General features: G+C 42.2%; 1 protein-coding gene across 7 annotated transcripts in view; it reads right to left on the bottom strand.

The window, feature by feature from the left end:
• Osbpl1a (oxysterol binding protein like 1A) overlaps positions 1-18280 on the bottom strand; it is a 187679-nt gene that overhangs the window by 97675 nt on the left and 71724 nt on the right. For 5 of the 7 annotated variants that reach the window (XM_050160702.1, XM_050160701.1, XM_050160699.1 and 2 more), the window contains one exon: positions 10995-11101. In XM_050160702.1, coding sequence (XP_050016659.1) covers positions 10995-11101 — 107 coding nt within the window. Of the gene's footprint in view, positions 1-2360; positions 2883-10994; positions 11102-18280 lie in introns of those variants that run through there. The other 2 variants (XM_050160705.1, XM_050160704.1) reach the window with 2 other exon arrangements.

The following is an 18280-nucleotide window of genomic DNA, read 5'->3' as shown; positions in this document are numbered from 1 at the left end:
TGGATTCACCATTTCAGCTCTATCCAGCACTGCTTGGAAGCCCTGGCCAAGAAATAAAGAACAGAACACAACTGTCGTTCTTTGCAGATCACAGACTCCCAGAGATAGTCACAGTCTACAGTTATAATTTCTACTCCCTTGCTCTCTTCCATCACTCACTCCTCTACCAGCTGCAGTCTAGCCACTTCCCAAGTGTAAACCAGCACCGTGCACACCCGCGTTTCCCTTCAGGCCTCATCAGCAGCTTCCTGTACTTTTGATTTTTCTTGGTTTTCCTGCTATCTCTCTCTCCTCCTCCTTCTCTCTCTCTCTCTCTCTCTCTCTCTCTCTCTCTCTCTCTCTCTCTCTCTCTCTTTTACAATTGTCCTCCCCATGCCAATTTTCATTCCTGTGATTCCAAAATTTTCTAAGCTTTATGCCTGTGTGGTATTACTCACTTTTTGGGCTGTGGTCACAAAGGATGTTTAGGTGACTGGCAGCAGTACCAGTAATTCCCAAGCTTTTCTAGGACAAGTGAGGGTGTATCAACATACCAGGCACTAACTCACCTTCCCACATTCCTATTCCTTACCTGTCCAGTAATTCACACCAGGAAGATAGGAGTTAGCCATGACTCCGCCTTCCCCTTCATTCCTCACATTCAATCCAGCTCAATTTATACTTAGAAACCTCTCACTGCTCTGTAACTTCTTTTCCTTAAGTCAAACTTGATTCAGCTCTACAATTTCTCGAGACCCTGGACCTGGTTGTCCTGATTTGTGGAGCCTGTCTTCTAATCCTTCTAAAGAACAGATCTAATCAAATCTCTGTCTTGATTAAAATCTTTTGGTGACATTAACTGCTCAGCATAGGTTTAAAACTCTTTAAACATACTCCACAAAGTCCTTAGAAAAAGACATCCAAGCTTCCCCTCCCAACTCTGTTCCCACCTTCATAGTCTGTCTGCTAACATTCACCCCTCTTGGCTGCTTTTGACTTGCTGCTTCTGTAAAAATCTCCAGAGCACTGAGAAGACAAGCATGACCCCTATACTATTAAGAACTCGTTATTTTGCAGGGCGGTAGCAGCACACATCTTTATTCTCTGCACTTGGGAGGCCAGTCTGCCTGGTCTACAAAAGCTAGTTCCAAGACAGGTTCCAAAGCTTCGAAGAGAGAGAGAGAGAGAGAGAGAGAGAGAGAGAGAGAGAGAGAGAGAGAGAGAGAGAGAGAGAGAGAGAGAGGATTATAGGATTATATGGGTCATTTTTACCACCAGTGAGACTCTTGAAAATTAATCTATAAAAGGCTCCTAAAGAAGAGGACTAGAATCCAGCAACTATATTCATAAGGACCCAAATTCCTTTAAAAACTCCAGTCATGGCAAAAGCAACACAGAGTGTAAGCTGAGGTAGCTGCCTGGTCATTACATTTGGATTAAACACTTACCAGACCCAAGCTGAACCAGCTTGCCAAGTCCTGGGTTCCAGTGCTAATCAAACACTACACAAGAAGCTTCATTCTGTGGACTGCAGAGTTTATACTTAGCCCCCATTCTCTACCCAACACTTAGTCCACCAACACGAATTGCAAGCATTTTTTCTTTCACACTGCTTTCTGCCAAGCAATGCTCGCCTTCAAAGCCAAATGCCTTCCTTTGCATAAAATGAAGAAACTTTTAATAGCTTCAATAACTCTAAAGAGCCGTACTTGCTCTACCCTACCCTACCATTTTTCTCCTGACACTCTCCCTCCAAACACAGGAAAATCCAGCTCCTCTGAACGCTAGGAGTGAGGTGCTGACCGGCTTAATCTACAAAGGCAGTGTGACCAAAACATTTGAAAATGAAAGCCCCCACACACATACAAACTCAATTCTCAAATCCACTTCCCTGCCAGCTCCCGGAATTTCAGGGAGCTCTGAAACTGCGCTGGTTAAGTTCAGGGCAATGTCAACCAGAGAAGAGACAAGAAAAAAAAATCACTAACTTGGAAGGTTATTTAGGACAATTGTCTTTCACTGCCTTACTCCTCCCACTCCAGCTAGCTTGACCCAATACTAATATTTAAATGAAACAACAGCCAAGGGCTGTTCCCTGGGGGCTCTTCTAGGAACCCAAGGCACACACAGAGGGAAGAATGCCCCCGCCCCCACGCCCCTTGCAAAAAGGGGACACTGGGTCTCCTAGCTTTATCACCCCTCCCCGTGCAGTCACAGGTCCACTGGGCTCCACACAAACCCGTCCAACTATTCTTCGATCAACTAACATCCCTGGATCACATCTGATGGCTCCCCTCTTCCTCGTCCAGTACCCGACCACCCCAGCCCCCACCCACCAGAGCTGCCAGGGAAGGGCTGAGCAAGCACGCAAACCCACCCACCTGGGCTGGGTCTTGAAGACCCAGGATGGTGCGCTGCACCCCAGCTCCTCTTCAGCACAGATGTTTTCGGCCTCCTCTCCTCCCCTCCAGACGATCGGTGAGGCGCGACCCAGGGCAGTACCGCAAGGTCTCCCTAAGTCACCTCTGCGGCCCGCCCCTGGTTGGACAGCAGCGCCCGCCTTCCCGGCGGTGGTGGAGGTCGGACAGAGGCGCGGCCAGTGGCCCAGGACTCTGCTGCTTGGCCACAGAGGTCTGCTCTGCCCCAGCCCTGGCCGCTGGGCTTGGCCTCAGACCCGCCCTCCAGGGCTCACCCGCCCGTAGAGTCCCAGCCAGTAGAGCCGAGTGAACGAGCAAACGAGCGGGCAGGCAAGCAAACGGGCGGGCGGCGTGGCCTGCAGCCTGCAGTGTACAACGGGCGGTTCCCTTCTGTGGTCTCAGTTCCTCCTCCCTTTCACTGGTGTGGCGGCTCAGGGAAGCTCAGGTAGGGACTGCCGCCTGGGAGAGCCTGCCTGTAGCCTCCAAGTCGCCGAGATTCTCCAAGGAGAAGTAAGGGAACCAACCGCGCGCCAGCAGCGCTGCGCACATAAGATCCTGCAAGGTCCTAGAGTGGCCTTGTGATCAAGCCCTCTCCTTGACAACTTTTAAACGGCCAGCATGCTGCTGCTGAGCAAACACAGGAAGGCAGAAGGAATGCTCTTCTTGCAGTCTTGGCTTATGCAGGAGGACTCACTATCCCTAAAGCAGCGCTTGTCTGCATACTTTACTGTATACACCCCGTGGGTATGAAATGGAGCACAGCAAAGAGCCAAACACTGTGCCCTGCTGACTGAAACCTCTTAGAGATGGCTTCTCATTCTGACCAGCTTTGAAGGACGGACAAGGACTGCTGGGGCAGGCAATCCCCCAGATAGATAGAAACACACTTTTGACACTCTAATGAGACTTCTGGGTAACTATGTGGCTCCAGTGGAGAAACAAACTTCTAAAATATACACACCTATCCTCCACTTCGGAGAGTACTTTACTGAGCCGGGCAGTGGTAAACAGAGTTGGTATTTATTTAACAAGTCACAGAGTAGCTCGTGTTCCTTTAGATCAGTGGCGAATCTATTTGCAGGGCACACATAGCTCACTCAGAAAACTTGGAATCCATGTCTGAAAAGTGTCACAGTGTCTTTGAAAATTCTAGACTGATAACTAAGCACTCTTGTACTTAGAAAAGCCACACTTGGCAATGAAGGGGAGGCCCTGGCTACAAGAATGGTCCCCTTCCGGCTTAAAGATCTGGAAAGACTTCAGTTTACAGCAGAGGTCCTCAACCCAGCCGGAAAACAACAAAAGCTACTTTGTTACAGAAGGCAGTCTACAAGGCCCCTGAAATGGGGGAGGGGTACGGGACTGATCACGTGAGCCTGTCTTCCTGTTTCTCAGTTTTCAGATCTGGAAGTGGAATTCCTAAGCAGGTAATAATTTGCTGAAGCTGAAGCAGCAGGGTTTAGGTACAGATTGATGCCCCAGAAGCCATGTTCTTTCTTTTGACAGTCATTGTTCCTTCTCTCAGATATCTATTAACCCACAGCATGCCAAGCCCTGTGCTACAGTCTAATGAAGACAGCTGTGTCCTTAAAGAGACCTCATGTGATGTGGATAGTGAAGTATGTGGTAACAGGAGGCCTGAGCAGGGGTGGAGACTGGGATTAAGAAGTGGTAGTTATCCTTACAGCTATCTTGGGAACCTTACCAAAGCAGCCATGGAGAATGTATGGAGAAAAGGAAAAGGGAAATGGGGATGTGAGACTGATGGAATTTAGTCAAAACTGGGAATGAAGAAGGGTCAACTAGAGACAGTTCCCATGATCTTGAATTCAGTGGTAATTCTATGAGTTGGACAGAGAATTCAGTTTTAGACATACTGATCTCGAAATACCTCTTACAGAAACATACAAAGTATTCCAAAAGCCAGCTGGCACACTGATTCGGAGCATAGGGAATGTCTAAGGTAGCTACCTAAATAGTTGTGTATTTCTAGAGAAAAGAGTGGGTACTACGGATCATCCAGGAAGGATGCTATAGAAAGACCACCCACATAACTACTAATATTGAAGGCACAAGCAAGTGAAGTAATGCTTTAGAAGGTGAATAAGCCATACTGGACAAAGAAGCCAAAAAAGAAGGTACCTTGGAGGCCACAGAGTATTAAAAAAAAAAAAAAAAGCAGTAAGTAGCCAAATGTCAAGTCCTTCAGAAAGCAAGATAATTTAAGTGTCCCCTCACCAGGCTCAGTGGTACACAATCTGTGATCCCAGCACTAGGGAGGACGAGGCAGAGGGTAAGGAGTTCATGGTTATCCCTGGCTACTCAGTGAGTTTGAGACCAGACTGGACTTCTCAAACAGCAACAACAAGCACATCCTCTCATTTCACAAGGAGACACTGCTAAGAATCACTTCTGTGAAGCAGTGGAATGAAGACCAGGAAAGTAGCATGTTTTCAGGAATGAAACTGGAAAGGATGTATAGAGACAATAAAGGCTATAAATATGAGAAAGACGCTTCCAGCAAAACAAAGGAAGAAAGCACATGCAGACACACTGGCATGACGCTATGGTATGGACTCATGGAATGTCCACTGACTTCCTAATGGATGGGGCAGCTGGAGAAGCTGTCATCAACATCAGTAAACAAGATCAGAGGGACACAAAATGACTAAAGCCCTGACGGAAGCACAGGAAGTTAGATGAACATCAGAGGTCATGCGTTGGAGGGTGGCAACCTCACACAATCACATGATTTCAAAGGTATGAGTGTTTTATCCAGAGGGCAGCACAGACTGGACACCTTTTAGATGCTCCAGTCTGGTATCTGGATCTTTCCATTACACCATCATGACCCAGTCATACATCTGGGTCACCTCTCCTCAGGAGCAAGAGGCCTAACATGAAAGTATACAATGTTTATATGAGAGCTTCTAGCAACCTCAGTCAGACAGGCAGGCTCCTGACTTGGAAAAACTGGTTTGACTAAGCACACGGGAGGATAATACCAGAGCAAGTGGGATGCCAATGATGGCTCCCATGTATCATTGTACCACTCCCAGGACCACACTCTGGTGAGAAAAACCATAAAGATAATAACTTATGAAACAAATTTCTAGTTTTTTGATATTTTCAGACTAGGTTAAAGGAAAAAACACAAACAAAAACCACAGCATTACTATTTTCATGTGTTCTTGTAGCTTTCCATCTTAAAGATCAACAAACATGGTTAGGGTAAAACTTCAGTCAGTGAAGTGCTTGCCTTGCATGCTCCAAGAGAACTTGAGTTTGAGCCCAGAACCCGAGTAGAAAAGCTGGGCATGATGGCTCACACTTGTAATCCTAGAGGGCACAGGGGACAGGTGGATCCCTAGGGCTTGCCGGCCAGCCTAGCCTACTTGGCAAATTCCAGGCTGGTGATGGCCTTGTTCAAAAAACAAGGTGGGCAGTGGTAGAAGAACAGCAGTTAATGTTCCCCTCTGAGCTTCACATGCCCCCCATCACGGGGCACATACGTCTTCACACACACCAAAATTTTCAGCTTATTTTGTAATAATATCATTTCTCAACTAGTTAGTGTTTTTTTTTAAAAAAATAAAATCTGCCTGCAATAATAGTTATCTACAGGTAATAATGAAATCTCCAGTCATGTAGGTCATATGTGAGCATGTCCCCAAAGCAAAAACATGCACAAAATAAGCAGAAGGCACAAGACTCATGCACAAAGGTCCACAAACACTGAAGCTGCCTTAGTTCCCACATCAGGCCAGCTTACTTGATTATAGATGTGATTTTTACCAAGTCTGGTACTCTGCTTTCCGGTGAATAAACAGTGTTAGGCCAAGTAAATCAAAAGGGGTCCGTATTTGCTGCTAGATGCAAGTACTTACTTGTTATAGAATCCAAGGAATACATAAGAATTTGAAAGCAAGATTAGGACTGCTCTCCTAGCACAATCCTGGGAATACTTTCTTAAAAGTATCTCTGTATCAAGGCACAGAGTAATGACTAACATGCAAAGAGACAATCCGATACCTGAAAATATAATATTGTTTTAATATTTACATTCTAAAATCAGTGTGGGGGCTCAGAGTGTGGCAGAATGTTTGCCTAGCATTCCACCTAACACTGTAAAAAACAACAATCAAAGTAATGGAACATCTTTAAAATTGTGTTGCCAGGGGCTAAGTCGCTCATAGCATCCCTGTGTGGTGCAGGTCAATTGTAGATATTTTGTCAATTATGTTTTAAATAAACGCTGATTGGCCAGTAGCCGGGCAGGACGTGTAGGCAAGACAATCAGACAGGAAGTAGAGGCGGGTCAATGAAAACAGGAGAATTCTGGGAAGAGGGAAGTTCCCTCTACAGTTCTTTCCCTGACAGCGAAGAAGCAAGATGTGACTACGCCGCTGAAAATGGTACTGATCTATGTGGATAACATAGACTAGAATAATGGGCTAATACAAGTTATAAGAGTTAATAAGAAGCCTGAGCTAATGGGTCAATCAGTATGTAATTTATAAAGACATTACAGAACATAATTATGCCACTCTGATCTCGTTTAGGCTCCTCAATCCCTATGCTGTGATTCCACTGAATTTGAGAAACAAACTTCAAGTTTGACATAGTGGTTCCTGCCTGTAACCCATCACTCTGGGAGCATTCAGAGCTCAAGGTCAGCTGTGGCTGTGTACTGGAAACTAACATAAGATGATAACAATGACAATGATAAAGGAAAAAAGAAACCTTCATGGGCACAACTCATCATTTACTTTTCATTTCTCAAAAAAAAAATTCATGCATTTTACTGAGAGATGGGCTTCCACAATATTTCTGAACATTACCTTAAAGTACACAGACGTCTGAAACATTAAATACCAGTTACTAGGTGAGAAGCTGCCTATGCCGTATGGTATAGTCCCTGTGTACCTATGCACCTGGAGGCATCTGATCCTGAATTATTTAGACATTTTATTTTACAGAAACCCATCATATATTTGGTTAAAGACTGAAAGTGAAACCAGCCAAGGCTCCCGACAACTCCGTGTGTCTCCTCGACATCAGACATGAAAGTGCAGGGACGCTGTCACACACTGCCACTGACATGCAAGGCTCCTGACAACTCTGTGTGTCTCCTCGACATCAGACATGAAAGTGCAGGGACGCTGTCACACACTGCCACTGACATGCAAGCGACGAAAATGGGAACACGCAGAATCACCCCAAGAGTAGGGAAATCAATTCCTTTCTTTTCTTGTGGAGGGATTGGTGAACAGTTTCACTATGTAGCCCAGAGTGTTCTCAAACTCAGTACGTGGTCTGGGCTATCTTTGAACTCATGGTGATTTTCCTGCCTTGGCCCAAGTGCTAAGATTACAGGTGTGTGCCACACCACACTCAGCATTCAAATAAAGTTTCCTTAGATAAGACTGCTTTTTCTCAAAGCAAGACAAATAAAATATTAATGACCCAGTGATGTGGGAATTCCCTCTGTGTGGTGTGATTACCATTAATAAATAAAGAAACTGCTTTGGACCTATAGCAAGGCAGAACTTAGGTAGGCAGGGAAAGCTAGGCTGAATGCTGGGAGAAAGAAGGGCAGAGTCAGAGAGAAGCCTGGAGCTGCTGGAGACAGCCACTGGAAACTTTACCAGGTAAGCCACAGCCATGTAGCAACATACAAATTAATAGAAATGGGTTAAATTAATATAAGAGTTAGCCAATAAGAAGCTAGAGCTAATGGGCCAAGCAGTGATTTAATTAGTACAGTTTCTGTGTGAGTATTTCAGGGCTAATCAGCTGGAATGAACAAGAAGCCTCCTCCAACAACCCAGAGAGGAGGTACCATGGTGTTAGTTATGCAAAAATCTGCCAATTATAACTTCCAGCTTTATTCAGAGTTCAGTGCTCTCCAGGCACCAGGACACTCTGCACTAAATCTTCCTGGAAAATTTTAGAGGCTAAATGAATTTAATAGTCTTGCCACTAAAGGCTAATGCTTTTGTCTATCTAGAATGTTTTTCAGTATGAGATGGGTTATATACTATTTCATTAAGCAGATGGTTTAAAATTAAAACACAAGTATTTTTCCAGATATTAAACATACACTAACCTAACTGTTGTTCAGCCTTAAAATCATACTTCCTTATAGCAAAACAAGGTATTTGAACATTCATTAGAAGCATAAGAAATGAGAAACTTGGTTTTAAAGCATGCTAAATACTGTATGAAGCCAGTAATATAATTTAATTCCAAAGTTATAATCCCAGTTCATAAGTTATAATTTAATTCCAAAGTTATAATCCCAGTTACTTAAAACACTATATCATCCCTCATTTAAACACACTAGCATATGAAATCTGCAAACCATCAAAACCAAAAGTGCTATGAAGCGATTTTTTTTAGAAAAAAAATGGCATTTAATCATTAAAAGGCATAATGCCATGAAGGTTGAGGAGAGCAAGCTAGGCATGTTTGCTCTAGGTTATAAAAAACATCATCTTGTGGGCTGTGCCTTGCCCTGGGTGACTCCATTTTATACAACAGCATTTGCCCCATTTCGGGAGAAAGTGCTGATGCACCACGACTCTCTCTGGTTTGTGCAGGCAAACGACTACAATCCTTACAGCACAAACCATGGCACCGACCAACAGCTAGCTTAGTCACGCTGAGTAAAACATTACCTACAAACTTAGCAAAGGAAATGTGGTAATGGGGGCACGCCAAAGCTGACCCAGAAAACCAGGTCCAGGGCCACAACACACACAGCAGACAAATGAAGGCTGAATCACCCCACACACAAGAGGAAGGAAACCTCACTGAGATGGCGGCACCCACCTGACATAAAACATCAGGAGCATAAGATTAACCTGCAGTGAACTTGCAGCTCTGTCCCTAAGAGGCAGGTTAATACACTTACTTGACACGCTTGAATTGCCATTAATCTGGATTTGAACCTACACCTTGAATCAACTCTGCCTTGAACAGCTCTGCCCATTTCCATCCCATAAGCTTTGTGACCGGTTCTGTGATGCCTTACCAACTACCTGTCTTGATCTCTGTCTCTAGCCCAGCTCTCTGGTCCTGCCTTCCTAGGCCCTCCATAGTCTCCTCACTCCTTACCTTGCCACCCAGTGCCCTGTATCCCCTTATATGAAGTACATGTGCGACCTTTAGACTTAAGGCTGGAATAAAAGAACCCGTGACTGCCAATAACAGTCTATCAAGCGAAATCAGTGGTATGTGGTGAATTACAGTCAAGAAAGTCGACCTAGCCCATACATGCACTCTTATTAGAAGTTAGAAAGTATTTTTAATTATTTAAAATTATGTGTATATGGGGGTGGGGGTAGAGGGGAGCTGTGCACTTGAGTGCAATGCCCAGAATCTGGAGGAGAGCCTTGGATCTCCTAGAGCTGGAGTTACAGGCAGTGTGAGCCAAGCAACCTAGGTTTCGGGAACCTAACCTGGGTCTCTCTTCAGCCTTGGGAACACTACTGTTCAATAACTCCTGACAATGTGGAAAGAGAAACATGTCTTTTCTACAACAAAGCACATTTACATCACCAGTGTAAAGCAGTGTGGAGGTCAAGGCAAAGGGTCACGAATTTGAGGCCAACCAGGGCTACACTGCAGAAGCCTGTCTGAAAAAAGAGGTTAAAAAATAAAGAAATGCTTAATGTAGTTAACATTTTCCTGTGACTGTGACATAATTCTTTTAAGAACTGTTTTCAATAAATTCATATTAATGTTTTCTTCCTCATAAGAGCATCACACATGAAATTTGTGATACATATACAAAGGCAGAATTTTAAGACATGTATATGAATTTGTAAGGCTTCTGCTATAACCCATGGGAGAATAAAATGTCCAGTCTCTGCAAAAAAAAAAAAAAAAAACCAACATAAAACCAGCTGTATGCTTCTGATTTTATCAAACTCAATTTCTAACCAAAAGATGCGAATAAATTATAACAAAAAGAAACTTGGAATCTTAATTGAGAAAAAATAAAGGCCAAACATATATAAAAATAAAAATGGAAATTTAAAAAACCCACAAACAAGAAAAACACCAGCTCAGGTGACCAAAAGACATCTTACAACATTTAGTCCTTAGAAAGAGAAAACTTGAACGGACATGCACAAGGCTCTTACCCAAATTTGGAACTCCAATGGCACACTCTTGAACAGGAAAGCAGCAGAGGAAAGTTCATTATGGAGCTAAGTTTAGCGCAATCTAACAATACCCTGCTTTCCAGACGAAAGGCACTATGCAACTCTCACATGCAGATGTTTATTCTAGACTACTCTCCCATCCTCTTACCGAAATGTCACAACCACCTTGACTAGATCGATGTGACACATTTATTAAATACAACTACATCAATACAACCCAAAGATGTAAACATAGGTGATTTTACAATCACCCTACCTGATCAAGATTGAGTAAGTTCTGAATTGATGGAAAATGAAGTTTTCGTTTCCTTTGATAATACTAGTTTTAGGCTACTTTTGGACAGCTTGAACACAATGGCTTATCAGATAATTAGGCATGGTGACACCTAAGCAACTGCTTTTAAAAATTCAATTCTGAATGACCTACCCCTTCTTGTTTAGTGAAGATGTTGAGGCAGTCACTCAACGCCACACAGGTCTCTCTAGAAGCTTCAGAGACAACTTCGGCTTTCTGAAGAAATGATGGAAGCATGTCTAGAAACAACACAATTGGGCACACACAGTGAGATGTGAAGTAATTGCTAAAGCAAAACCACACAGCACTCTCTAGCCACAAACTCCACACGTTCTCCCTGCTGTGCAGACGGGGACATGGTGTGCTTCTTTCTACTGTAGGCAAATACCTGCTGCCATGACATGCTTTAGTTAGTACCAGAAGAGAACCCCAGATGGACGAATAGGACTTTACAGTTTGTGATGCTTAGGGAAAGCAGACAACAGGGGCAGCAAGTACTGCTTATAACACAGCATTTCCCTCATGACAGGCTCTGCTGGGGAAGTAATTTTATTCAAAAGTGAAGTGCTAAAAAGAGACAAAAATAATTCTGTGGTTGACATGGAGGCTAACATATCTGAAGGCGGCATTAATTCAACTTCCTCTAGCTCTTATTTGGAAAAATGTTTGGCATAAGTGGTATTTGTGCTTTCAAAAATGTATCCCGTATGCTTAAGCTAGGAACAAAGAATAAAATGGCAGGACAAATGTTAACCATGTACCCATTTAAAAAAGAAAGAAAGAAAGAAAGAAAGAAAGAAAGAAAGAAAGAAAGAAAGAAAGAAAGGAAAAATGAGAGAAAGAAGAAAAATGGACGTGAGAGAAAGCTGAAAAATAGACATTTATCACTTAAAATGAGTAAAATGCTATGAATATCCTGTCCAGATTTATGCAAGAGAAATGCTTGGTATTTTGTTAATTACATACTAAAATCATTTAGATTTATTCTTCCAACCAGATAAAATTCTTAATATCTAATAAAACTTCATTAAAATAAAACTGGAAAACATAAACAGAGCCAATTCATCCAAAGAGGAACTAAGCGAACATCAGGCCATCAACAGTAGGTCCCACTGAGATGCCAACACTTCCAGCTGGAAAGGAACGATTGTCTGAGGAGGAAAGTTTAGGATCTCAGGCACACCACTAAAAACACGTGTGCAAGTGTTTATGTAACCGTGAAGAGTGGGAAACCCTAAACACCAATTTTCCTTAGTCTTACTTCCAATATTTCAAAATTGTCTACATTAATATGACTTAGGGAAAGGGCCCTATATAAGAAAAATATGTATCCAAACTTATAAGGCAAAGTGAGCAACAAAAGGGAAAAATGGTAAACACAGAAACGAATCACCTTCCCTTAGAATCAGGGCGGGCAGCCCCACAGGTCCCCCAGTGACAACTGCTCTGAACACACACATGGCTGAGCGCTGGGATGCTCTGGAATAGACAACTTTACAGACTTAATCTTTCATTTGGGACCTTTGGTATACACCTCAAGGTTTATTCTCCACACACTTGTTAAATGCCTAAGAAAGTAGCACATGCTGGATGTCTGGTACTTCGGCAATAGAAATGTAACAGATGTCACACACAACTGTGAGACACACAGGAGAAAAACAGACCCAGCCTTTGCCTTCCATAAATGTTCTGGGTAATCTAGTAATTTTCCACTTTTGTGACACAAATGACATTAAGATTAAATCATGGATCTGTGTTTTAAGAAAGTACCACCACACACGTAATCATCCCCAATAAAACCCGCCTTATAGATAAATTCTGATTTAGATATTTCACTAACACAAAACAAATATTATTCAAACACATAAGGAATACTTAAATTAAATGTACTTCAGTAAACTCATTCTCCAAACCGTCTAAACACCACACACACACACACACACACACACACACACACACACACACACACACTCCATTTCCCTGGCAAACTACTACTGAAACAAGGTCTTGAGATAAACCCTAATTTTTGAGGCAGTTTGCTTAAAGACCTGAGGACCCCTAGTTGAAGACTGACCTCAGCATTACACGTGACCAGTTCACACAGTAATGCTTCTTAGACAATCAGGTTTATATACTGTAACACAATGAGAAAGACCACCTGACTTCTTAGAAAGGTGATCAGCTAAAAATGTTTTAGGCTGTTAATATGGAAACTAACCTGACATGCAAGAATATCTACTTCCTACCTTATTTGCCTCCTACAATAATATAACTGATAATTGTGAGATAAAAATTATTTTTGCACTAAAATTATTTTTAGTCATGAAAGCTGCGAGAAGATCATACTGGAAAAATCTTAACTTTAGAGACATAAAAAGCTCACAACCTGTCATTTTTATGATTATACTGTGCAAATTTTAATTGGGTAAGCTTTAAAAACATCAAGAACATAATTGTTTCTTCTGTCTATGCAGCAGATTAAATCTCAGTGTAGGTAAGCTTCTATCTCAGAACAAGCCCATGAATCTTGTGATCCTGAAGACACTATCAAGACTGCTGTAAGTCAGGCTGTTTGCTTACAAACACTTGTTTACCTAGAAGAGCCTCCTACTCTGTCCCTCCCAAACCTTTGTTCGGGGTATTAATTCTCTAAGTGTCACATGTCCTAATATTAACAAGTTTCCCCAACTGGAAAATACATATATTAATAGACTTCCAAATCGTAGTTCAAATGTCATTCTTCTAGGAAGCCTTCTTTAAAGATTTATGTTGGGCTTGATGACACCACCAATGAATGCATTTGTCACTCCACCTTGTTATTCATATACACTCTTACCACACAGCCTACCTGGTGAGCTATCTCTGATCTACACATGTGAACACACATGCACACACATAAACACACACACTGAGAATAAAAATAATCTTTCAATCTGACTTTACTACCAGATCAGAATAAAATGAACTCCTCACAAAAACAGTATTCTTTCCTAAAAGAAATATGACAATATACATGACCCAAGAATATAAATTTATCTACTGACTCAAATTAAGATGTTAGTTTCAACATCAAAGCCAAGGATGTGCCAGCAACACTGCATAGAGGAATGGGGACGGGAGATGGAGTCACTTTACTGAAGGATCTTAAACGTGGATTTGTACAGCATGCACTTCCTAATGAACTCTTTCAACATACATCGGAATGTTCTATATATTGGTATCTGTTTATTATGTGTATGTAATTCACACTAATTGAACTAAAGACTTATATATATATCTCAAAGTACAGTATTAATGGGTTAAATAATAACTTATCAATGATGTGATAAAACTCAAAGAACAAACAAATAAAGCATTCTTTAAAAACGTTAGCTCTCCAGCTATTATGGAACAATTATGGATTGGGGAGAACTGACCTGAATCTTAAAGAACAGTAACAACATTGTTGACAGAAGTTTCTGTCCCACCCGGTCCTGCAGTTCAGTCCCATAGAAATACACAGAGGTCTACATTAATTTAAACTGCTTGGCCTAGTAGCTCAGGCTTCTTATTAACTCTTATAACTTATATTATCCCATAATTCTTGTCAGTGTTAGCCATGTGGCTTGGTACCTTTTTCGGCAAGGAGTCACATCTTGCTTGCTCTGTGTCTGGATTTTTCTTTGTTGACTGTGGACGAACTCTTTCCTGTTCCCAGGATTCTACCGTTCTTCTTGCCCCACCTATACTTCCTGACTGGCTACTGGCCAATAAGTGTTTGTTTAAAATACAAGTGACAGGGTACAGCACAGCACTCCCCCTCCACACACACTTTTTTTAAACAAGAACTCTGAATCAAATCTCCTTTGGTTAGCTTTTCTCCTGACCATTATCCATAACAACTTGTAACCAACATTCTAAACAAAGGCAAACATACAAAATCTATTTTTGGGGAACACAGGTGTAGTTTTCCAGGCTACTTCCTGCTGGATGGGGGCACTGATAATCTTATGGGGACCTAAAGAAAATTTTGAATTACAGTCAAGTCCTGACTGGAAAATTCTGTGAAAAATCATCTCAGCCAACAGTCTTAAACTGTTCTGAATGTAGAACTCAGAGGAAACTCCAATAGAAGTCCTCTGAAATGTTGGATCATCTGGCCCATCTGCTCCTATTGGAGATTCTTCATGGGGTCTTCCTTGGTCAAACCTGATTTTTCTTAGCCCAGAATGAATCTACAGCCTCTCATGTCCTGTGGAAACAAAAGCAAAACCTCTTCTCCAAAGTAACATACCTTTTGACTTAAATTTTTGAAGTCAAGGAATTTTCAAAATACGTATGTTGGATTAATCCAGCAACATTTATAAACAAATGTCTTTTAGCAGCTGTTGTTCCTTCCTCAGCCGTCATACAATTCAAAGACAACACAATAACATACAGTATCCAGACTCTCTGTGTATTTTTCATCTTTACATGGCTTCATTTTAAACTCTATTTCTTTTATTTTTAATTTTTGACATTTTGAGACAGGGTTTCTCTGTGTACCTTTGGCTGTCCTGGAACTCATTCTATAGACCAGGCTGTCCTTGAACTCACAGAGGTCTGCCTGCCTCTGTCTCCCAAGTGTTGGGATTAAAGGTATGTGCCACCACACCCAACTACCCTCTTTTTTTTCTTTTTACTTTTAAGGACTTTATGCTTTTTCTTTTCTCTCCCAAGCCTACATATATTTTTAAACACACTATAAACCTCTTAGAGGTTTTCTTCATCTGAATTTATCTTTACTGTAGATCTTTCTGACCATATGAGTCTTTAATTTGCTAAGCAATATGGCTAGTATTAAAGCCGTGGCTTTGATGGCTAGATCCAGCCCATTCCTTAGCTTTTTTTCTGATAGTCTAGCCTCATGGCAGAAGTACTGGCCGGAGCCATGTTTACTGCCAGAACTCTATAGCATTTCAAGGTCCCTGACACCACCAAGAAGCACACTGTTGGCAATTCATAAACACCATTTAAATGTTTGGTGGCAGGGCCTCTTAAAAGAGCTACAAGGTTTTGCAGTAAAGCTGAGTCAAGAAGCCTCTCTTAAATGAGAGCGCTTACCTCTAGCATACAGAGCCCACCTGAGAAAATGCTACTATAAAGAAGCTGTGCTTAACTCTATTCTTTTCTGTCTAGAATAACTTCCCAAGCTCTCTCAGACTTTTAAATAAATTTAGTCAACCCCACGTTGGCATTCTGTGTGGGACAATGGTCTGTACCATGTCACTTGTATTTTAAACAAATGCTGATTGGCCAGTAGCCAGGCAGAAAGTATAGGTCGGGCGACCAGGCAGGAAGTAGAGGCGGGCCAAGAGGAATAGGAGAATCCTGGGAACAGGAAAGAGTCCGTCCGTAGTTGACACAGAGGAAGCCAGACACAGAGCAAGTAACATGTAACTGCCTCACCAAAAAAGGTACTAAGCCACGTGGCTAATACAGACAAGAATTATGAGCTAATATAAGTTATAAGAGTTAATAAGAAGCCTGAGCTACTAGGCTAAGCAGTTTATAATTAACGTAGGCCTCTGTGTATTTCTATGGGACTGAAAGACTGGAGGACCTGGTGGGACAGAAACCTCTGTCAACACAACACTGTTGCTAAATGCAAGCTGTATGAAACACCCTATGGAAAACGCTGTCCTAGAGAAGACAGAGCCGCAAGTAAGGTCAAGGCAACTCTGGAGAGGTACAGGGTTTCGCATACCATTTATTGAGCAGAAGCCATGCAGAAGGCACCATTCGAGGGGCTGAGATGAAGGTTTAAGAAGAGCATGTGTCTTGTGTTTTTTCTCTTCCTTTTTATATTCTGGTTTGTTTGGAGTTTTTGTTTGTTTGCTTTCTAAAGGGAGAGAAATAAAGGGAGTCTCCCACCTTTTCTTGGGTGGGTAAGGGAGGAGCTGAGAAGAGATGTTGGGGGAATCCCATAATGAGAATATATTGTATTAAAAACTTTACACAAAAGAAGATATTTATTTGTGAGTTATAAAAGTAATATTTATCTCACAAAGTTCTAGAGAAAAAAAGAATGACAGAAAGCCTTTGTCTTTGTAAAACTTGTATACAGAAAGGGAAAAGCCCCTTGCAGATTTTAGAATGCACGAAGAAAAGGTGAACAGGAGAAAGAATGAATCATGTTTAAAAATTTTGTTCTTAAAAAAATTGATTCTTTTCCAGGAACCCCAATTGGGCAGACCCTATCAGATCACTTAAATGGGAGCAGCCAGCAGAACTATGGCCACGTATTTTGAATTCTTTAACTAATAACGGTGAAAAGAAGCAGTAAAGTTCATTTTAATCCAAATGAATAGAAACTCTCAGAGTTACTGATTGGCTTGCGTAGCTCCTGACTGCCATTGTGAGAACAGAACTGAAATAAACAGTAATTAGGGCAGAGCCATGACCGAGAGCCCCGCCTGTGGGCAGGTCCAGGAGACATCCTGGTAAGGTCTGGGCCACAAAGAATAAAGTGACGATGTGTCAATGTGAGAGGCTGGGCCACATTTGAAAACACCATATGCTATCCTCCTGACTGCTACAGACTTGGGCAGAAGTAGGGCACATTAAGTCATCTAGTTATACAGGCACACTGCTCACCTGCTGGCCTCCTTCCCAACCCTGCTGCCTAAAAGTCAGCCTGAACCAAGGGGGAAGCCGTCTCCAGTGGCTACATAATGGAACTTACTACAGGCAACCCTGTGACCCATGCTGTTCCTTAATCTTCCTGTCTTTTCTAAAAGTGTAGACCCGCCCAGAGGGGGAACACACACACAACTATAAAAGATTGCTTAGGCTCTGAAGGGAGAACGTGCAAAGTAACTTGGAAACATACAGCAAAGACACTGAGGCTAGTCTCAGATGTCAGGAAAGGTGGGAAACCACTTAGAAGACGATGAGGAAGAACTCCCACCTCACACCTTGTGATCATCACATGCTAAGAGAACCTGACACATAAGAAAAAGTTCATGTTGCTGAACAGGGGACAAAGAAGAGAAAGAACATTATTAAAGTAAGTAGACTGAGGCCATAGTCCATCAACTCAGACTTCACAGCACACCCTTCAGGCACTGAGGCTCAGGCAAGGCTGAACAGGCCTAATCATAAGGGACATCTCTAATTGCACTGAGGAGTATTCCACTGAGACAGAGAGAGAAAACACTGCCGGGCTTGGTGGGAAAGACAGCTCCAGTGAACAGCAGAGTAACGAAGGGTTGATGGGACAGTGTTTTGGGGTGTGGAGGGAATGACAACAGACACACAGGGAAAAGAGCCGCTACAGGTACACGTTTAGGAAGCTGTGTGGTGATACATTTTTTGAGAAGCAAAACAGAAAGATTGTGGGAATGAATAAAGAAAAGAGGTGGGATTGACCAAAAATAATGCAATTCTAAAAATTGTAG

This window comes from Alexandromys fortis, unplaced genomic scaffold (genome assembly GCF_014885135.2).
Source record: "Alexandromys fortis isolate MF-2015 unplaced genomic scaffold, M_Fortis_MF-2015_v1.1 scaffold_104, whole genome shotgun sequence".
In the NCBI taxonomy this organism is placed as follows: domain Eukaryota; kingdom Metazoa; phylum Chordata; class Mammalia; order Rodentia; family Cricetidae; genus Alexandromys; species Alexandromys fortis.
This window is presented reverse-complemented; position numbering and strand designations above follow the sequence as displayed.